Here is an 18515-nt window from a genome sequence, read left to right as displayed (position 1 = left end):
CTTGGAGACAGAGGGTGAGAGAGGTTGGAGGGAGTAAAGAGGATGGTTTAGTAGAGAGGTAGAGCTGGGTGTCGTCTGCGTAGCAATGACATTTAATGTTATGTTTACGGAGGATGTGACCAAGAGGGAGAATGTAGATAATAATCTACATTCTACAAGGATCAAAGAAGGTTGCTGAATTAAGAAGGATTTTTAACTCTTCAGTGCTGTACCTCATCTCCAGATATTTCCTGATCTCAGTTTTCATATTGCAGGTTAGCACAGAGTCTGTATCACTGTCCTATAAATGTGACAGTATCTTCCACATCACAGTGATTACTGAAGAAAGTGTTGCCACTTTTTCTGCACACAAGGCATCCATGGAAGTAATTAGTGGGCCCAGGGCCTCTCGCACTGTCTCCAGTGTGGTGATGTCTGTGCCAGTAGGCATTAGGCACCACTTATTCACAGATGGCTTGCTGCTGTTCACAGAAACGGTCCACCATATCAACTGTAGAACCCCAGAAAGAGGTGAAGGCTTCAAAAGACTTTTCATTGTGTTAGATCTAGAAAATGCAAATATAGTCTAGTTTAGACGCCACCCAGGCTTGTAGCCTTGTTCACTGCCAGATGTACTGTAGGTTGTGGCCAAAGCATGGAACCCAGTGACAAGACTTCCCCTTAAATGCCTTGATGTTTGAGGATGCATTATCAGTTGTGATTCCACTCAGGAGTGTCATATCCAGTTTCCATGTTTGAGTTACTGTTTCTTCAAGAACTTCCCTAATATTCTCTCCTGTGTGATCTGAATGTATTGCTGCACATCCAAGACACCAGGACTGCATTTCCCAAGAGTCACTTATTAACTAAATTGTCTACTGTTCGACTTATCCAAAGGTCTGTTGTACAAGCAAAGTAAGGCTATTTGGACAGTTGTGACTCAATCACATACCTTGTTTCATTGACCTAGATTAATAAATGCTATAATACTGTTAGGTAAGGTTACCTAATAAATGTTGACAAAGTGTAAATATTATTAGACCTAAACTTCATTGGTTCTAGCGTGTCATGCATGCACAGTTGAGCTTTCGTTTTTACCGTGTCATATTTAATTTATACACTCTTATATTTGTGCGTTGATCAGTGTTGTGAATAAAAGTCTAAATTAAATCACTTGAATGATGCACTCACCTGGCAATCTCTCAACTCTTGGAACAATTCAGGAGGAGCAAGCAACAAATGCTTTGGCAAGATTTGATGTGTTGCCTCCCATGGCAACACATGATTTATAGCAGCATTTTCAGATTGGTGCATTAAGGTCTGTTGGTTCACCTTTTCCATCAATTGAGAAATGGAGCAAAATGATGATAATATATACCGGTATAATTATAATTAAATATAATATATACCGGTATTTTTGTCAGTATAGTCACAGACCTGGTGGCAAGATCATAGGCTGGGGTCTGATCTGTAAGTGGAGAAGTCATTTGGTGTATGCGATGGACACATAAAGAAACGTTTGAAGGTTTCTTTGTGTGGGCAGACTTTCACCTTTTGAGAACCCAAGTCCTTGGGGTGAAAAGGCTTGCATTTCAGTGATGGTGTTTGTGGCAATTTTATGCAGTTTAAGATTTGATTCAAAAAGTGATGCCAGAGTGTGCTTGAGCAGATTGATGGAATCTGTGGGAACAGATATATGGCTGCATTGTCCATGTAAAAAGTGCCTCTTTTAATTATTTTCTCTGCAGCATGAAAAAAAAAGGTCTAAAATAGAATCATCTGTAATGGTCTAAAATAGAATATACCTTTTAAAATTTTACTTTGTGTTCCACTGAAGATTAACACCCATGGCCATAAAAAAGGCTCAGGGTTAGGGCTAGGTTTGTGAGTTAAATTTCACTGGTTGGTCACCCTGAGCAGGTGGGGTCAGAGTTTTAGATCATCCTGTTCAAAACAAAATTTCATTTAGATTTTCATATTAAGATTCAATATGGCGTCTACCCTAATTAAGGTTTTATTTGGGTAATTAGGGTTTATTAAGGTTTAATTAGAGCCAACAGACACAAAGATGATCTGGCCCAATGAAGTCCAACCATAAATTATGGCCATTTATATTCAGTTGGTAATCAACAGTGTGTACAGACATTACTAATTCAGGATCCAGAGGCAGGGAGCTCTGAATTCAATATTTAGAGGCATTAATTAACCCTCTATGTCTGAGGTGTTTTCTGGGCCCTGGAGGTGTTCTGACATCTGTGCTTATTTCTGTTACTTGTAACATTTTCATGGCTAAAGTCTGATTACACTGTATTCAGCACAAACTCTGCTACAATAATGTCAGCAGCATGTATGTAAAAGTTTGTAGTTTTGAGAAAATGACGTTTATGTGTGGTTTGTGAAAAATAAATAAATAATTGTCACTGAAATAAGGTCATGAAACCCATACTGATTATTTCTTCACATGACTTTTGAAAATTGTATCATGTAGCCTCGCTTGAATATTTGCTTCAAAACTATGTGAAAATCATCCTTCCTACTCATTCAAATAAAACAATATATTGATTTCAGTTTTGTAAGACATGTTTTGTGTAAGAAATGCGAGGAGACATGAATCATCATGAATATTGATGTGTTTTACACCTGGGAAGACAAATACCCTCCCAAAATGGCCCTATCAGGTGGGACTGTGAGGTACCCAGAACAAAGAATGAGGAGAGATTTAAGAATGGCTTTTTGATTGTTTGGATTTATTTACAACACAACATAATCGATAAATAATAAAGATACATAAAGTACAAAAAAGCACACTACTGAACGACTGTCACAGTGTGGTGCAGGCAGAAAAAGACGAAGAAGAGTCAAAAGTTCCAATGCAAACTTTTACTCACAATATAAATCATACAGGTACATAGAAGACGGGCAGAAGGTTCACACACACTTAATACGACATAGATCAGACCAACTCGACTGACTGAACAGATAGAACTTAAATACAAACACAGATTACACTGATTAACAGAACACAGGTGATACAACAGATGACGATGACTAAACAGGTGACAAGACTGAACTGATAATAACAGTAACCATGGATACAAAGGAGTGGCGGGAAAAGAACAAAGGAGAACAGGAACCAATCAAAACAAACTGAAAGTCCAAACAAACACTGACACGTGACAGTACCTCCCCCTCCGGGAAGGCGCGACCTCGCGCCTTAGACAGACCAACTGCAGCGGGAGGGGGTTCAGGAGGATGACAAAGAGCAGGTGTAGGGCAGACAGAAAGCAGGAGTGACCAGGGCGGAGCAGACGGTGCAGGCAGAGCAGGTTGTGCAGGCGGCCAGGGCGGAGAGAGGAGCCATGGTGGAGAAAGGGCTGACGACTCCAGGGTGCCGACTGACGGAGGCGGAGCAGGTGGAAGTGGAGACCCAGGTGGAGCCGGACGAGCCAGGGCGATGCAGAGGATCCCGAGGGACATGACGATGCCGACGGCTCTGGTGACCGAGGCGCAGGCGGGGATCCAGAAGGCCGCGGTGGAGCCGGAGCGACAGAGGACCAAGGTGGAGCTGGAGGGAGTGAGGAGCCCAACGGAGCCAGAGGGACGAGGCGAAGCCAGAGGAGTGTAGTGTCGAGGCGAGGGGAGGCCGACGAACGACCAAGGCGAAGCCGGGGGGACGAGGGAGCCCGGCGGAGCTGGTGGACTGATGGGCCACGGTGAAGATGAGGGAAGTAGGAGCCCAGGTTGAGCTGATGGATCGACGGGCCGAGGTGGAGTCCTGGTCGCGGAGGTTGGAGGTGGAGACTGGGAATCCACCGATCATGTTGGAGCTGAACACTGGTAGACCCGCGAGCTCACCTCATGAAAGGTGGCATGTGGGTGAGCTTTGGGGCTAGCAGGAGGTGGCGACAGCATGGTTGAGAAAGGGATGATAGGAGGAGATGGGAGGAGGTGGGAGAGGGAGGGTGGGAGTTCAGTAACAGGCTCAGGAACCATCTCAGGCTCAGGTTCTGGAACAGGCTCAGGCTCGGGAACAGGCTCAGGCTCAGGAACAGGCTCAGGCTCAGGCTCAGGAACAGGCTCAGGCTCGGGAACAGGCTCAGGCTCAGGCTCAGGCTTGGGCTCGGGAACAGGCTCAGGCTCAGGCTCAGGCTCGGGAACAGACTCAGGCTCAGGCTCGGGAACAGGCTCATGCTCAGGCTCAGGTTCGGGAACAGACTCAGGCTCAGGCTTGGGAACAGACTCAGGCTCGGGAACAGTCTCCGACTTGGCAGGCATGACATGAACCGTCTCTGGCTCGGTAGGCATGACGTGAACAGGCTCTAGAAGGGTGGTCTCGACGGGACGAGACTCTGGAGGAGTGGTCTCGGCAGGACGAGACTCTGGATGGGCGGTCTCGGCGGGACGAGACATGTGGAAAGCGTAGGGGAGCGGCCTCTGAAGAGTGTAATGGAGCAGGCTCTGAGGGGGCAGACTGGGTTCTGTTAATGTGGCGATGAAGATGGCTGGTGTTTGTGGTTGAGCGGCGATGTCATCTTCAGCCTCACCCACGGTGAAGGCTGAACCAGACAACCTCAGCACATGATCCAGGTACTGAGCGAGGGTATCCGGGTTCGCAGCCGCGGGAGCTTGCTGGTGCAGATGATCATCAAGTCCGTGCCAGAAAATAGTCTTGAGGACGTCATCTGCTCAGTTTACCTCTTGAGAGATTTCCAAGAACTTCTCAACATATACTTCAATCTGGCGGCCATCCTGGAAACAGGTTACCAGACGACTAGTGGGATTTAAGAGGGTGCGGAGAACACCCATCTCTTAAATTTGTTTGTCTGATCTTCTGTCACAGTGTGGTGCAGGCAGAAGAAGAGTCAAAAGTTCCAATGCAAACTTTTACTCACAATATAAATCATACAGGTACATAGAAGATGGGCAGAAGGTTCACACACACTTAATACGATGTAGATCAGACCAAGACTGACTGAACAGATAGAACTTAAATACAAACACAGATTACACTGATTAACAGAACACAGGTGATACAGATGATGACGATGACTAAACAGGTGACAAAACTGAACTGATAATAGCCGCTTTCCGACCAAGTAGTTACAGGAACTGTCCACTTCTAAACAGTTCTATGAACTACTCTCCCCCAAACTCGGTTTTGCTGTTTGCGTTCGCACTGGCCAAGTGGCCATAGGAACTGGTAGGAGGGGTAAGGGAGTGACGCAAGCACGGCGACTTTTATTTTGGCGGCGCTGAGAACGCCAGAGCAAACAATGCTCGCATTCTCTGTGTTTATTAGTTAGCGATCTGTCTAACAGTACTGTTTAACATGTTATTAGATAGAACTGTTACAGAAAGTAGACAGTATATGAAAAAAAGGTTATTAGCCTATGCCGTGTGGTTGATGTCCAGTGTTGCTAGCTGGGCAGATAAACATAATCATGTTTGGCTTGGTCCCCTCAAAGTTGCGTTGGATTTTCTCTTCAGCATAAAGGTTTAGAGACCCATCTATCACTGTTTTCCATGTTTGTATCTAGTTTCTGGAGTAAATACATAGGCTATAATCTGTGTGTTTACATATTGCTGTTTTAAAAATGGCAGGTGCTGGTGTTCCGCGTGCGTTCGGTCAATCAGCGTACACTAACATCATGGGTAGTTCCTATAGTGCTGGTTTAGACCCTACTCTGAAGTAGGAGCTAAATTAGTTCCTCCAAATGGAGTTCCTAGAACTAAAATCGTTCCTAGTTCCTGCGGTGAGAACACGCCGACATCCGGGTACTTTAGCCAATAGTTCTAGGAACTGTGAAAAGGTTCCTCCGGTCGGAAAGCGGCTAATGACAGTAACCATGAATTCAAAGGAGTGGCGGGAAAAGAACAAAGGAGAACAGGAACCAATCAAAACACAAACTGAAAGTCCAAACAAACACTGACACGTGACACTGATCCAAAGACAGAGACTTGGGGCCTGTTTCAATAAGGAGGTTCAACCAACTCTGAGTTCAAACTTGAACTCTGAGTTGACTTACCCTGAGATGGGAAACTCTGAGTTTTTGGTTTCAGAACAGCTGAAATTAGTTAGTTCAATCAACTCTGAGTTGACTGACTCTGAGTTAATCGCGTGCACCACCATTGTATTAGACTATAGAACAATTCTGTATAGGCTATTTAACATACATTTTTAAAAGTTATATTTTTAATGTAACCTTCTCCCTCTACACACTTTGGTCAATCAAGAATAATTCATGCAATTGTATATTGTTTATTTGAAAGCATTAAAATTGCTGTTTTTTGTCTCTCCTTGTATTGTTCAAGTGGTTGAGGTTGATATGGGATTTAGTAATTAGTAATAAGTAGACCAATAATTTCTAAAGATTCATTATCATTATTACATTATTACATTAATCTAATTACACTGTTGAAAATGTCATTTGTAGTTAGTAATACAAGTAACTTACCCAACTGTTATAATATCAGAGGTGAAACTGGAAGAACAGTATATTATTCAACGTAATTTTAATTTTCATGTAGGTGCAATCCTGCAGGTATTAAAAGAACATGGCAGCAGCTGAAATTTAAATATAAAAACATAATTCAGTCAAGTACGGCTTGAGCATATCATGGGTGTAGGCTACCTGACTTTACAAACATGTGACATATTAAAGCATCCAGTGTCTAGCAGTGCTGCAGCATTTTTGGCTGAGGGAATTCCTGGACGGACTTCAGAGCCAGTCCCAAAGATCCAAGGGCCTTCATAAAATGTAAGAGGTTTACATATGTGTTATTTTTTATACAGGCTATTTTTGATATTTCCATTTATTTTACTTTGGGTTAGTATTTTTGTTGGTCCCAATAGATTCTGATGGTAATATCTGTCTTTTGGAGCCTCCTGTCCCAACAGAACCCCAGGCAGTTGTAAGTAGCCTACTCAATACACCAGAAATGATGACAGATAGTGTTATAAAGTGTACTCGACCAAATGACATGGGGATAAAGAGTTTCTGCTGCCACAGAGAGGCCTACAGAGGTAATGTTAACATTATGTGTCTACACATCAAACAATCTACACATTCACATTTTTTTCACATTTTTATGTGGAGTAGCCTATAGAATCTAAGTTTAAATCTAAGTATAAACAGGTATTCTTATCTCTCCCCCCGCCCCCAGAGTGTGGAAGAACAGCAGGAGGAGGGTCCATCAACTTCTGTTGCACAGATGAACAGTTCAGTGATTTTCAGTAAATGCCACAGTTTAATTCTGTAGAATTTGTTTAGAACTACATTATGTAACTCTAATCTACTACTGTGTTTTCAGTTGCCAGTTAAGGAGTTATATAGACTTCATCTTATTTAAAAATTAAAAAAAATTAAAAAAGCAATATTTTATTTATTAATAAAAGATTAATTTTATTAATAAAAATGTACTGAAAGAATGACTGAGGTGTTTAAACACCACTTCCTCTTTAAAAAAAGGGGAGGAGACCGAAAGAAACTCTGGGTTTACCGAAGAAAACCTGCTCCCGACCAGGTTAGGTTCACAGAGTAAGTTACCATGGTAACTGACTCTGAGTATAAGTTACCTCTCTTTCTGAAACGGGCTTGACTTACTCTGCTTTCTCAGGTTTAACATACCTCCCATTCTGAAACAGAAAACTCAGAGTTTCCCTCATTTCAGGGTTAACATACTCAGAGTTTTCACTTAACCTTTCTGAAACAGGCCCCCGAACAGTCACACACCTTTGTACCATTCCTGAAACATAGTACAGATGGTGGACAACCAGAATGAGACTTTTACCGCCGCCGTTCCCGCGGCGGCAAAATTGGGATGTGTATTTGCTGCCTTTTACCGCTGAGTGGCGCTGTAATCACAGACTTTGAAAAGTGTCAGTTTATTCTCTTTATGACGTAATCTGCCGCGGCAGTAATCTGAGCTGAGGTCACAGATAAATTCAAGATAAATATTGTGGTTAAACGAATTCAAATTCATTAAATTTAAACAAAGTAGACACACGTTAACATTATGTGCCCAGTTTTTCTATAATTTAGAAAGGCTATGTCAATAGGTTACTTGTCATTTACTTCGTGTTATTTTAATGTGTTTGTAGATTTATTAACTGAAACATAACAGTGAAATAAATTTAAATAATTTACCGTAAAATTAAAACATTTTCAGGACTTGCAGTTACTAACCGATGTTAGTCGGTTTAAGCATTCTTTGTTATATTCAGAATTAAATAGGCTTACTTGTTGTTATGATTATCAATTGAATTCTTTAATAAATAATCAACCACAATGCCTATATTACTGCCGCAGCAAAAATAAACCAGTCGAATTTCAAAGTCGTTCGCGAAATGACTAGGCTATACCGGGTGGCGCAAGTGACAGGGCAAAACAGCAGCAACTGCGGCATTTTAAAAGGTAAGTTTCCTATCTGTTTATAATATATATATATATATATATATATATATATATATATATATATATATATATATATATATATATATATATATTTCATTATTTGAACAAAAATGAGACTGATTGAATATGTAAAAATTTAAATCTGCTAAATTTTTTTTTTTTTTTTTTTGTGAATCATTCACGAGATTGAGATGACTGACAGTGATACCCGGCCATAGCAACTGAAGACATTTTTCAAAACAGATCGAACAAATCAGAAAAATACTTTCAATACAGTATTGCTTTCAATTAAAAAATAAACAATGAAAATGTAAAAGAAAATTAATTAAGTTTGAAAACTCATCGCACATTTCAAGGTATGAATAGTGTCGGGACAGTTTATTTATTTAAACAGGGTTGCATCGATAGTTTATTCCCTTTGTGATGCAAAATAAGAAACACAGAATCTTATTCTTGCAACATTTTAAATTTCTATTGTCAAAGAAATTGCAGCTAAATAAAAAAATTAAAACGGTACAAAACGAAAAAAGTTCAAAGCAACATAAATTAAGAACAGGCGTTTTTCTTTGCCTCTCTCGCCCTGGATATTTTTTTAGTAAGTTTGGTCTCCCTCACTGCGCGCCGGGTCTTTCTCGAAATTAAGCATTTCAGCGTAAAAATACACCATACAGCTGATAATACTGTATATGTCGCTGTGTGTCATCCACACAAATCACGAAGAAAAAACTGTAACAAATAGCTTTTGTTCCTTCAAAGATAAATTGCTGAATTCACCTTACAATAAAACGAGGTGGGTCGCGAATTAAAGAGCTGCTAAATTGAAATTGTGTGTGGAAAACCTTTAAATACAATCAATAAAACTACAATATAAAATTTAATAAGATATAGGGCCTACTGTACATAGGCTATGGACTTTTGGAGATTTTGAGATTAATCCTTAGAATTTTGCCTTTGCCTGCTCATCAGGCTGGCTCCGACACTTTCCATATGAAAGACGGAACATTAACACCTCTGTCCTGCACCCCCACGATAAAGCAACTATTGCCTTCTCCAAACCCCCCACAGGCTAGCTGAGTTTGCAAAACAAAACAAAGAGTTTGCCACTCGTCGTGGTGTGCCAAAACACTTATAAACTTCAATATTTCATTCAAAACAATCTCAAAACGCTTTGTGACATTTTGAAAAGCCGTGGATGCATTACTGCCACTGGAACCATGAACGCAACAGAATACTGGTTCTGATTTTATTGTTTGTCGTTTAAACGTCATATATATAGCATATATTTTTTTTTTTTTAACAGAACTGCTTTTGAAATTACGATTGGAATTATTATAGGCTACAGAAGTAAAGTCATTGTATAATATTTGTTCCTTGGTGTAAAATGGAAATGCATGGTGATTTTATTTTGTAAATAGGCTATAAGCAAAAAACTATGTTTTAGAACTATAGACAAATCTCTCTGCATCAACAATAGACTATAAAATGCATTAATAGGCTAACATAAAAATATCAGTAGTCTAAGTTAGTTCGGGATTCGAACCCGTTTCATCTAAATGATCGTAACGTAAGTTCAACCACTCGGCCACGATTCACTCGTTGCAACATGGCCTAACATTCCAGTGTGTTTTCGCTCACACGAGCGAGAAGCGCTTTTCATTCAAAAGAACGCGCCGCCGCGTTTGTCGAACACTAATTCAACATGCTAGAATAAAACCTGGCTTTAGAACAATGCATAGCGCCACTCGTCGTGGTGTGCCAAAAAATTTACAATAATTTAGTTTCATTTATTTCAGTGTTAATGTTTGAGTTAAAAAAATCCTCTACAGATTAAATGAACACAAAGTCGGCTATAAGAATCCTTTATAGGCTACGAAAAAAGCAAAGGGCTTACAGTCTTAACATTTAGGCTACTTTGCTTAAATTCGATACATTTATTTTCAGTAGGGCCTAATACATTTGTAGGGATGTAATTTCAGTATGCTTTACCAACGCTATGTATTCAATTAAAGTTCCAAGAGGTCTGGTCTCTATATTTCCTTCCCAGCTGACACTAATATGCAAGTGCACAGCAAAAATCACAACTTGTGCTTGCTGCGAACGCAAGTTATTAACGGTGTCTCAACTGTACACAGTCTACCCTACAGTGTGAATTCGTTACAAGGTTTCATTTAATTAAATTAATGTGCAGCAATTTGTACAAATAGAGTCTATAGGCCTACTATACTGTTGTAGCCATTAAATAATCTCATTTAGTATCATATTTGTTAAAATATTATAATGTTATTTTTTTCCATCTATGTTGAATATGAAAAGTGAACAGCACGAGTAAAGGCCAATTTATACTTCTGCGTCGAAGGTACGCCGTAGTGTACGTCGTAGGCTACGCACGTAGGTGACGCCGTCGTGAGCATTTATACTTCTGCGAATGTCTGTGTTGATGTGCAGTTACACCGCCGAAACGCTAGTTGGCGCGGGTGGGTTTTAATGTTCCAGTTCCACTGTGTTTACATTCCTCGCGGCTATTTTGAGTTTAGGTTTCTACGAGCAATGGCGACTGAAGGAGTCATACAGATGGCTGTATTTCCGCACTTCTTCAAGCAATCTCTCGGTTACTTGGTCTATTTCCATGGCTCTTCACTGATCTTCGGAATTTAAAAATGGCGGGCGGGCGGTGCAGAGTGTAGGAGGAAACGCGATGCTATCCAGCCGACCAATCACAGATCTTGCGGTCCGCGTCGCCGCGACGCGTAGTTACATTTTTGAGGAGGTGCGCGTCAGGGTACGGCGAAGGGTACGACGTATGGTACACGTCAATGCGTATGCTACGCCGTACCTTCTACGCGCACCCGACGCAGAAGTATAAATTGGCCTTAAGATAGGATGCATTATATCGAGAGATGGATATGGAGTGGGTCAGACATGATTTTGACCACTTCATTAAGTTTTGTTTAGTAGAAAACCTTTCTTTAAAGTGAATTTCGTTTTCTATAAATTGTATCTTAATTTTAATAATTTTTTCATCAACCAATTGCCTGGATTGAATAAGTAAGAGAAGCTAATATAACAGACACTAATCATGGAGGCGCCCGCGCGGTCTCTTGCATTGCACGTCAGCTGGAGCGCATCTCATCCTCCTAACTTAACGAAACTCAGTGTATGCCTCACACAGACATGATAAATACATCAAATACACAAAGCTTGAAATGTCTTCAAACTAAATAATTCAAAACGAAAAGAAAAAGGCTACTCTCTGATTATGTCTTTACGTGCATTTCTCTCTAGGTGCGTTCACTACAAATATGGCGATCGTCAACTTCATCTTTGCAGTCGACACTGTCAGAAAACACTAGTTTATTGATAAAAATCAATGCACGCATCACCGGATTTACAAATACACATCTTGCTTGTTGCACGCAAATATTATGTCGAAAAAACGAAATATTATGTTGAAATAACATTATTATTAATAATACATCTTTTAGAATATTTGATTAAATGCTGATTGTTGCGCTTGTTCAATTTAATAAAATTAAAACTTTAATTGTGATAATTAAAATAATTGAAAATTAAATATTTAGTGGCCAAGTTTTGCTAATTTATTATAAAGGCTTTTATATGCCTATTGCCTATATTAAGTAGGTCATATTAAGACAAGGCATATATTAAGTTATTTTAGCTGTTATGAGAAAAATAAATCTAACGAAATCTAAAATCTAAACTAATAAATCTAAAAAAAAATTCTAACGCCAATTCAACATGCCAGAATAAAACCAGATTTTTGAACAATGCGTAACGCCACTCGGCCTGGTGTGCCAAAACACTACATTTTAAACTTCAATTTTTAATTCAAAACAATCTCAAAACGCGTTGTGACATTTTTTTAAGCAGTAGCCTAGCCTATATAAGGGCATTGAAACCAGGATCTTAACTAAAACGCGTTCCGCGTAATCTCTCAAAAATTATGCCACACTACTCCATGTATTTTTTTTTTTTTAAGGACTGCTTTTGAAATCACTATAAATTACTATGCAATTGTATCGCTCACGAGAGCTCTTCATTTATCTAATTCCTCAATAGAATAGTAAAAATATTCAGCGTCATTGCTCCTAATATTGTGTCTATTTTTAACTTTTGATTCTATTTTTTCAGTTCTAAAATTGATTCTATCTTTGGTTCTATTCTGTTGTAGCCTAATAGGCCTATTTATATATCTGAAAAATATGCCTATTAGGCTTAGGGTTTTATATTTAACCCACTTACATTTTAAAATACGGCAATTGCTCCTGTTTTGCACAATGTCCCTTTGCGCCACCTGGCGGTCATTTCGGGAACGACTTTGAAATGCGGCTGGTTTATTTTCGCCGCGGTGATTTCGCCGCGGCAGCTGGCGCGGCGGTAATAGGCATTCTGGTTGTCCACCATCTGTACATACCTGTCATTTTCAAGGTGTTTGACTTTTCATTTGACCATGTTCATGTACAGAGACTCATGTGAATGTTTAAGTCAGCAGGACTCATCAGTGGTATCTGGTCCCTGTAAAAAATAAAAAAACGAAACAACTGTGAACATGCTGATATCAATAGAAACTATAGAGCTGGAAAGTCCCGCCCCTTCCGCTAACCCCACTGGACCTCTAGGATGAAAAATCGTCAATGCAAGTGAATGGGAGAAAATAATTATTTTCTGGTCCCGTTTGAATTGTGCCATGAATGTGAACATATGTTGTCTGTGAATTTTTTATATAATTTTTTGTGTAAAGAATGCTTCAATTTAGCGTGTAGAAGTTTGATACGGTTAGACTTTGTGTGAGAGCACATTGTGGACTACAACTCTTCGCTGCTTTCGACGCGTTTGAAACGTCCCGCTAAACATGGCTGTGTCTTTGGTGCACTTCACCGCCTTCTTTCAGGGAGAGGACAAAATCGTTGAGGTTGGCTAAAACCACGGGTAAGTCAACTTTATGGGGTGACGTCACATAGGCGACATGTAGTCTTTCTCGTTATGTCTTCTCCACAACTGCTAGCCGAAGAATCATACCATATACTGTCAAACTAGTAACATGAAAAATGATATAAAAAATTCACAGACAACATATGTTCACATTCATGGCACAATTCAAACGGGACCAGAAAATAATTATGTTCTCCCATTCACTTGCATTGACGATTTTTCAACCTAGAGGTCCACTTGGGGGTTTACGGATGGGCGGGACTTACCAGCTCTATAGGGCTGTGCTATTTTGGGAAGAAATTTTAGATTTTTCTGGTTAAAATTGCGATTTAAAATTTACAAAAAATATATATATAATGAACACCCGGTTTGTTGTGCCTTGTAGGCATATGGTTGCATAAAATAATAATAACAATAGCCTAATAATCATTTGTACTTTACAAAAATGCAGGCGGCCATAACGATAAATCGTTAAAAAGGAACACTTCAGTACACTACACCAGAAAAAAAAAATTTGATTGTCATACTTCAAATGTTTCCATTCGTTATGACGTTATGGAATGAGACTGGAGTAAAAATATGAAGCCTATTGGCGTGTTTTGCTTTTCAAACGCACAGTGCGAGTGCAGAGACCATTTACTGAAGCGATCGAGTCGGACCAAACTATGAAACATTACTGTTACCACATTATATCTAAGTTTGAGCAGATATCCACAAACACAGTATTTAACAGTAAACATGGGTCTAAACATTATAATATTCACCATATTGGTGTAAACACTCATACTAGCCTACTTTTATATCATGCTGTGTTTTATTATCAAACATAAAAACATCCTTGTGTCCTACAAGTATATGAATTTAGCATCGAAAGGTTGCCTTCCTGTCTATAGTTCATATTTCAACATGTTTCTGTCTATTTCATACATTTTAGGCTGGCACCAGCTTAACTAGTTGCTACAATGTGACGTTTATGCAACAATAACATGCTTACTATGAGTGGGAATTGCTTACCTTAAAAATATTTTTCATCTTCAAATGGTGTTCTTCTTATTCTTCTGAGGTAAATCCAAGGTAAACAGCACAGCACATCAAAACGTGTCTTCCAAACTTTATGAAAAGCAGAGGACTGATGAAGTCTAATGCTTTGTTTTGAGGTGATGGGGGCGTTTACAGGTCTGCATTCCTTCACGTGGACGATTTGCATGGAAATGCTCTTGCGCGCATGGGTGTGGTCAGATTAGAGTTAACGAGGAACTGTACATCTCATTGCTTTCATACAGATTACTTAAACAGAGAATATTTGTTTTTGATGTGATTTACATCATTTAAAAATAGAGACTAGCTTTGTGAAGACATGTCTCTGTGGCAAGCATTTGCTGAGTTACAGTTCATTTTCTGTCGCGTTTCAGAATGAACTTCACACTGAGAGAGACGGCATCATTCTTTATTTTACGGAAAAAAAAAATATTTTGTTTTTATTATGAATGTACACACATAAAAGTAGACATTTAACAGTTTTGAATGATGTAGAACACTTGCCTGTATGACAAAAATCGACTGAGTTATTTGAGTCTCTTTCGCACTGATAGGGGAAAAAATTTGTTAATCGGGCTGGTGCGACCGCATGTTATGTTAAATGTGTTAATTTACACATGTAGGAATAAGTTGTAGATAAAAAAAAAATTATAATAAAAAAAAATTTATTTGATGCAGATACATCTGCAAACCCAATACCTAAAAGCGGTACACTTTGAAGTCATCACGGAACAGGTTTAGAAATCTTAATTTCAAACTGCAAATAGTGTATCTTCACTGCACTTTACCACCGATGGATGGCTATGGCCATCACAAAGCATTTGTTAGATTACACAACAGAGGCTGAGAACTACAAAGAACTACCAATTAAACAGAAACGCTGAAAAAATATAATCAAGCAATCACTGCTATCAAGGAAAATCAGCAAATTCAGTAAATCAGGGCTAAAACGCACAAAACAGGTGCACAAATTACTACAATTCGTGCTGAGGGTGTCTGCACCAAATGCCATGCAAAAAAAGGTTTGCATTTTCAACTTTTGAGAAAGTCATTGAAATGAACATTTTACTTAAAACAACCTTTAAAAGATTTATGTCAGTGAAGCACAAAGTGAGTAGGGCCAACTTGTAAACATTCACAGTGTTCACTGTTTTAACAGCATAGCCACAAGACTTAAATAATATCCAAATAACACGACTTAGAGTTAACCTACTAACATTTTCTGTGTGAAGCTTTTACAACTTTGTTGAAATTACAATGATATGCCTTAAACCCTATGACTGTAAAATGAAACAACTGTACACCTCAAATACTAGGCTATATATGTTTTAACAATAATTTATGTAAATGCTTTTACAACCATAAGCTTTACATTTCTTCTTGTAAATTAATTTTTATTGTAAGTGTATCGCCATAATCTTTTTATTTTTATTTTATTTTTTATGAGGGACAAAGCTAAATATTTTTTGTGGTAATAATCAGCTTTGAGACACAAATGCTACATCATTCTGAAGAATGAATTTGGAAATGATTTTAAATTAACTGCACCATTTAAAAAAAAAAAAAGTTGTCTTGTTAATGACAGTATTGCCTAGGTTGCACAATTGTTATTGAGTAGAAATCCACAGAAAATCACAGCACCCCCAACTCAAAACATCGCATTTATATGTGCCACTCATATCAATACTACTGTTAAACCGTTCTCCACATTATCACGAACTAATATTCAGGTGATATGATTTGAAATATGGTATGATATGAGCGTACGCATGCATCACATCTCTTCGTGATACGCAATACATTGATAATTTATGAACCATTTCAGAAGGCTGCCCGGTAGGTTTTTCCCCCCATGTACTGATTTTCTTTTTGATCCAAGGAAATTATTGACTGATTTGGTTCATCTTGTAGGGTAATATTATATTAATAATTTCGTTTATTATCTTCAGTTGAAATAAAGGACTAGGCTATATCAAATCCAAACCTCACGAGTAGCCTATACCCTCTCTCTTCCCCTCTCTCTCATACACACATACACACGCATAATAACACATCTGATGTATAACGCCGGCTGTGTTCCGGTGTTTATGTAACTTACTTCTTCAGTCCTCTCCTCATCGACGCTCGCGTTACCGTGTGGTCGCAGCGGTTCGGTTGAATTTCTGCAACTCCATTTCTTCTGATCCGTGATAGGGTAGATTTTTTTCTGCTGTTAAACTGTCCGAGCCTCTCAGAAACGTACAGCTTGTTGAATGAGTGAGACGGATGGGAACCGAATCGCACCTCCTCTAGATCAGAGACTTCATGACGCAAGACGCGCGAGAGCTGTTCGTGATCTGTGCTGGTAGGTTTCAACCAGGCTGATCATAATTGTGCTCTTGACTCTTAAACTCAGATCAGCCCCTGCTCCAGTGCTGTTCTGAAAAAATCCATCCAGAAATTTAAATTAAAATGCATTAGGTAAGGGTAAGGCAATAGGCTATTTATTATTCGAACTGGCTTCCATGTCAAAGTATCCATATGCTTGCCTGTTCAAATTATACTGGTTTGATGTGATGCTAAAGCATTTATGCTGGGATGTGTAGGTGTTTTTAAGGAGGAATCGCATCTTGCCTTATCCTAGGGTTGGTCAACCTTCCCCCACCGTCTCTCTCTCTCTCTCTCTCTCTCTCTCCTCTCTCTCTCTCTCTCTCTCTCTCTCTCTCTCTCTCTCTCTCTCTCTCTCTCTCTCTGCTATATCATGTCCCAGACAGTTACTTAATGTTGTCACATTTTCCTGCTTAACTAAACATGATATGCTTAAAATTGAAAAAACAAACAAATAAATAATTTGTATTTTTACATTAACAATGTAATTAATGTTTTATTTAATACAACCAAGCTCTCATCAAGTTAGTGCTTTTAACCATTTTTACATTTATTCCAAAACATAAAGGCAGTAACAATTCAAAAATATATTTTATTTGTGAACTGATGTTCAGCTTTTCTTTTTAATAGTCATCTTATGTTCGGCTGTCATCAATCTTGATAAACACTGGTCAAGACACTAGGCCTACCTTTAATTTCACCAAACTAATTGCTCACTTAACCCACTCCCCTATAAAATATATAATATAGTCATGGTTTCAGTAAAGATATAGGCTACTTACCAAAACTCATCATTTTGTTATAAATATAATATTTGATGTAATGTGTCCACTTAAACACTGACAAGCAATATGTCAGAAATTGCAGCCACATCAGCAGCAGAAAGACTTTGCTGTGCAAGCAGATATTTTGACCCAGAAAAAAAGGCACAATATGAGAGAGGGACAGAATAAAACATATAAAATTGAAGGCAATGTCTCCCTTCAAAGCGGTTACATTCTTCAACCCCGTCACACTAATCGCAACTATTCTTTTTGGGGGGAAAATATGGAAGATGATTAAAAATGGCAAAAAAAGGCATTTCCTGCTAATTCCACTCTGACATGTTAAGGACTTACACGATAAAATTGTGGTTTTAGTTAAACATTTAAATAGATTTTTTTTTTTTTTTTAAATAAAGAGACCACAGACAACAATCGGTCTATTTTTAACTTCAGCCCCATAACATTTTGAGAATTATCATACATATTACATTTGTAGTTATTGTTATGAGGGACAGGTACTGTAGATGTTTGTTTTATTGCAAGTTTTGTGTAAAATCCTTTTTAAACCAATTCCATTTTGTCCATTACGGGGTTGAGAATAAAAGGTTGCCTCATTTAGTATACGCAGTTCTATGAATATGCAAATGAGCCCCACCTCCACTCACTCACAGCAGCTCAGAGATCCACTGGTTGACGATCACACGTTGATCTGATTGGTTACAAGGTAGTTTGTGACGTCAGAAACACCAGTGATTTCAAAGCGTGTTTTTGAGACTGTCTTTGGTTCACTGCAGTTTTAAGGAGAAAACACTCAGCAATGCTGTTGTTGACTTATGACTTTGGACATGATTTGTCATAAAGCATATTAAAAAACACCACATAGACATATAAACAACATTAAAAACTTGATTTTCGCCACAGGGGGTGTGAGGGACCAAGCAGTCAAGGGCAAAGAATGCAGGATTTCCAAACAAAGAAAATTATTTATTAAATGCCAAACAAA

General features: G+C 38.8%; 1 protein-coding gene and 1 long non-coding RNA gene across 2 annotated transcripts in view; both read right to left on the bottom strand.

The window, feature by feature from the left end:
• Nucleotides 1-12847, bottom strand: part of kcnk2b (potassium channel, subfamily K, member 2b) — a 55880-nt gene extending 43033 nt beyond the window's left edge. Inside the window, exon 1 of the mRNA XM_082147979.1 lies at nt 12826-12847. Within this exon, the coding sequence (XP_082004105.1) occupies nt 12826-12832 (7 nt within the window). The 5' untranslated portion in view covers nt 12833-12847. The remainder of the gene's footprint in view (nt 1-12825) is intronic.
• Nucleotides 1-18515, bottom strand: part of LOC309482582 — a 205320-nt gene that overhangs the window by 74647 nt on the left and 112158 nt on the right. The window lies entirely within an intron of this gene.

The sequence above is a fragment of the Leuciscus leuciscus genome (assembly GCF_965113295.1).
Source record: "Leuciscus leuciscus genome assembly, chromosome: 19".
NCBI lineage: Eukaryota > Metazoa > Chordata > Actinopteri > Cypriniformes > Leuciscidae > Leuciscus > Leuciscus leuciscus.
The sequence above is the reverse complement of the archived record's forward strand: the minus strand, read 5'-3'. Positions and strand labels throughout refer to the sequence as shown.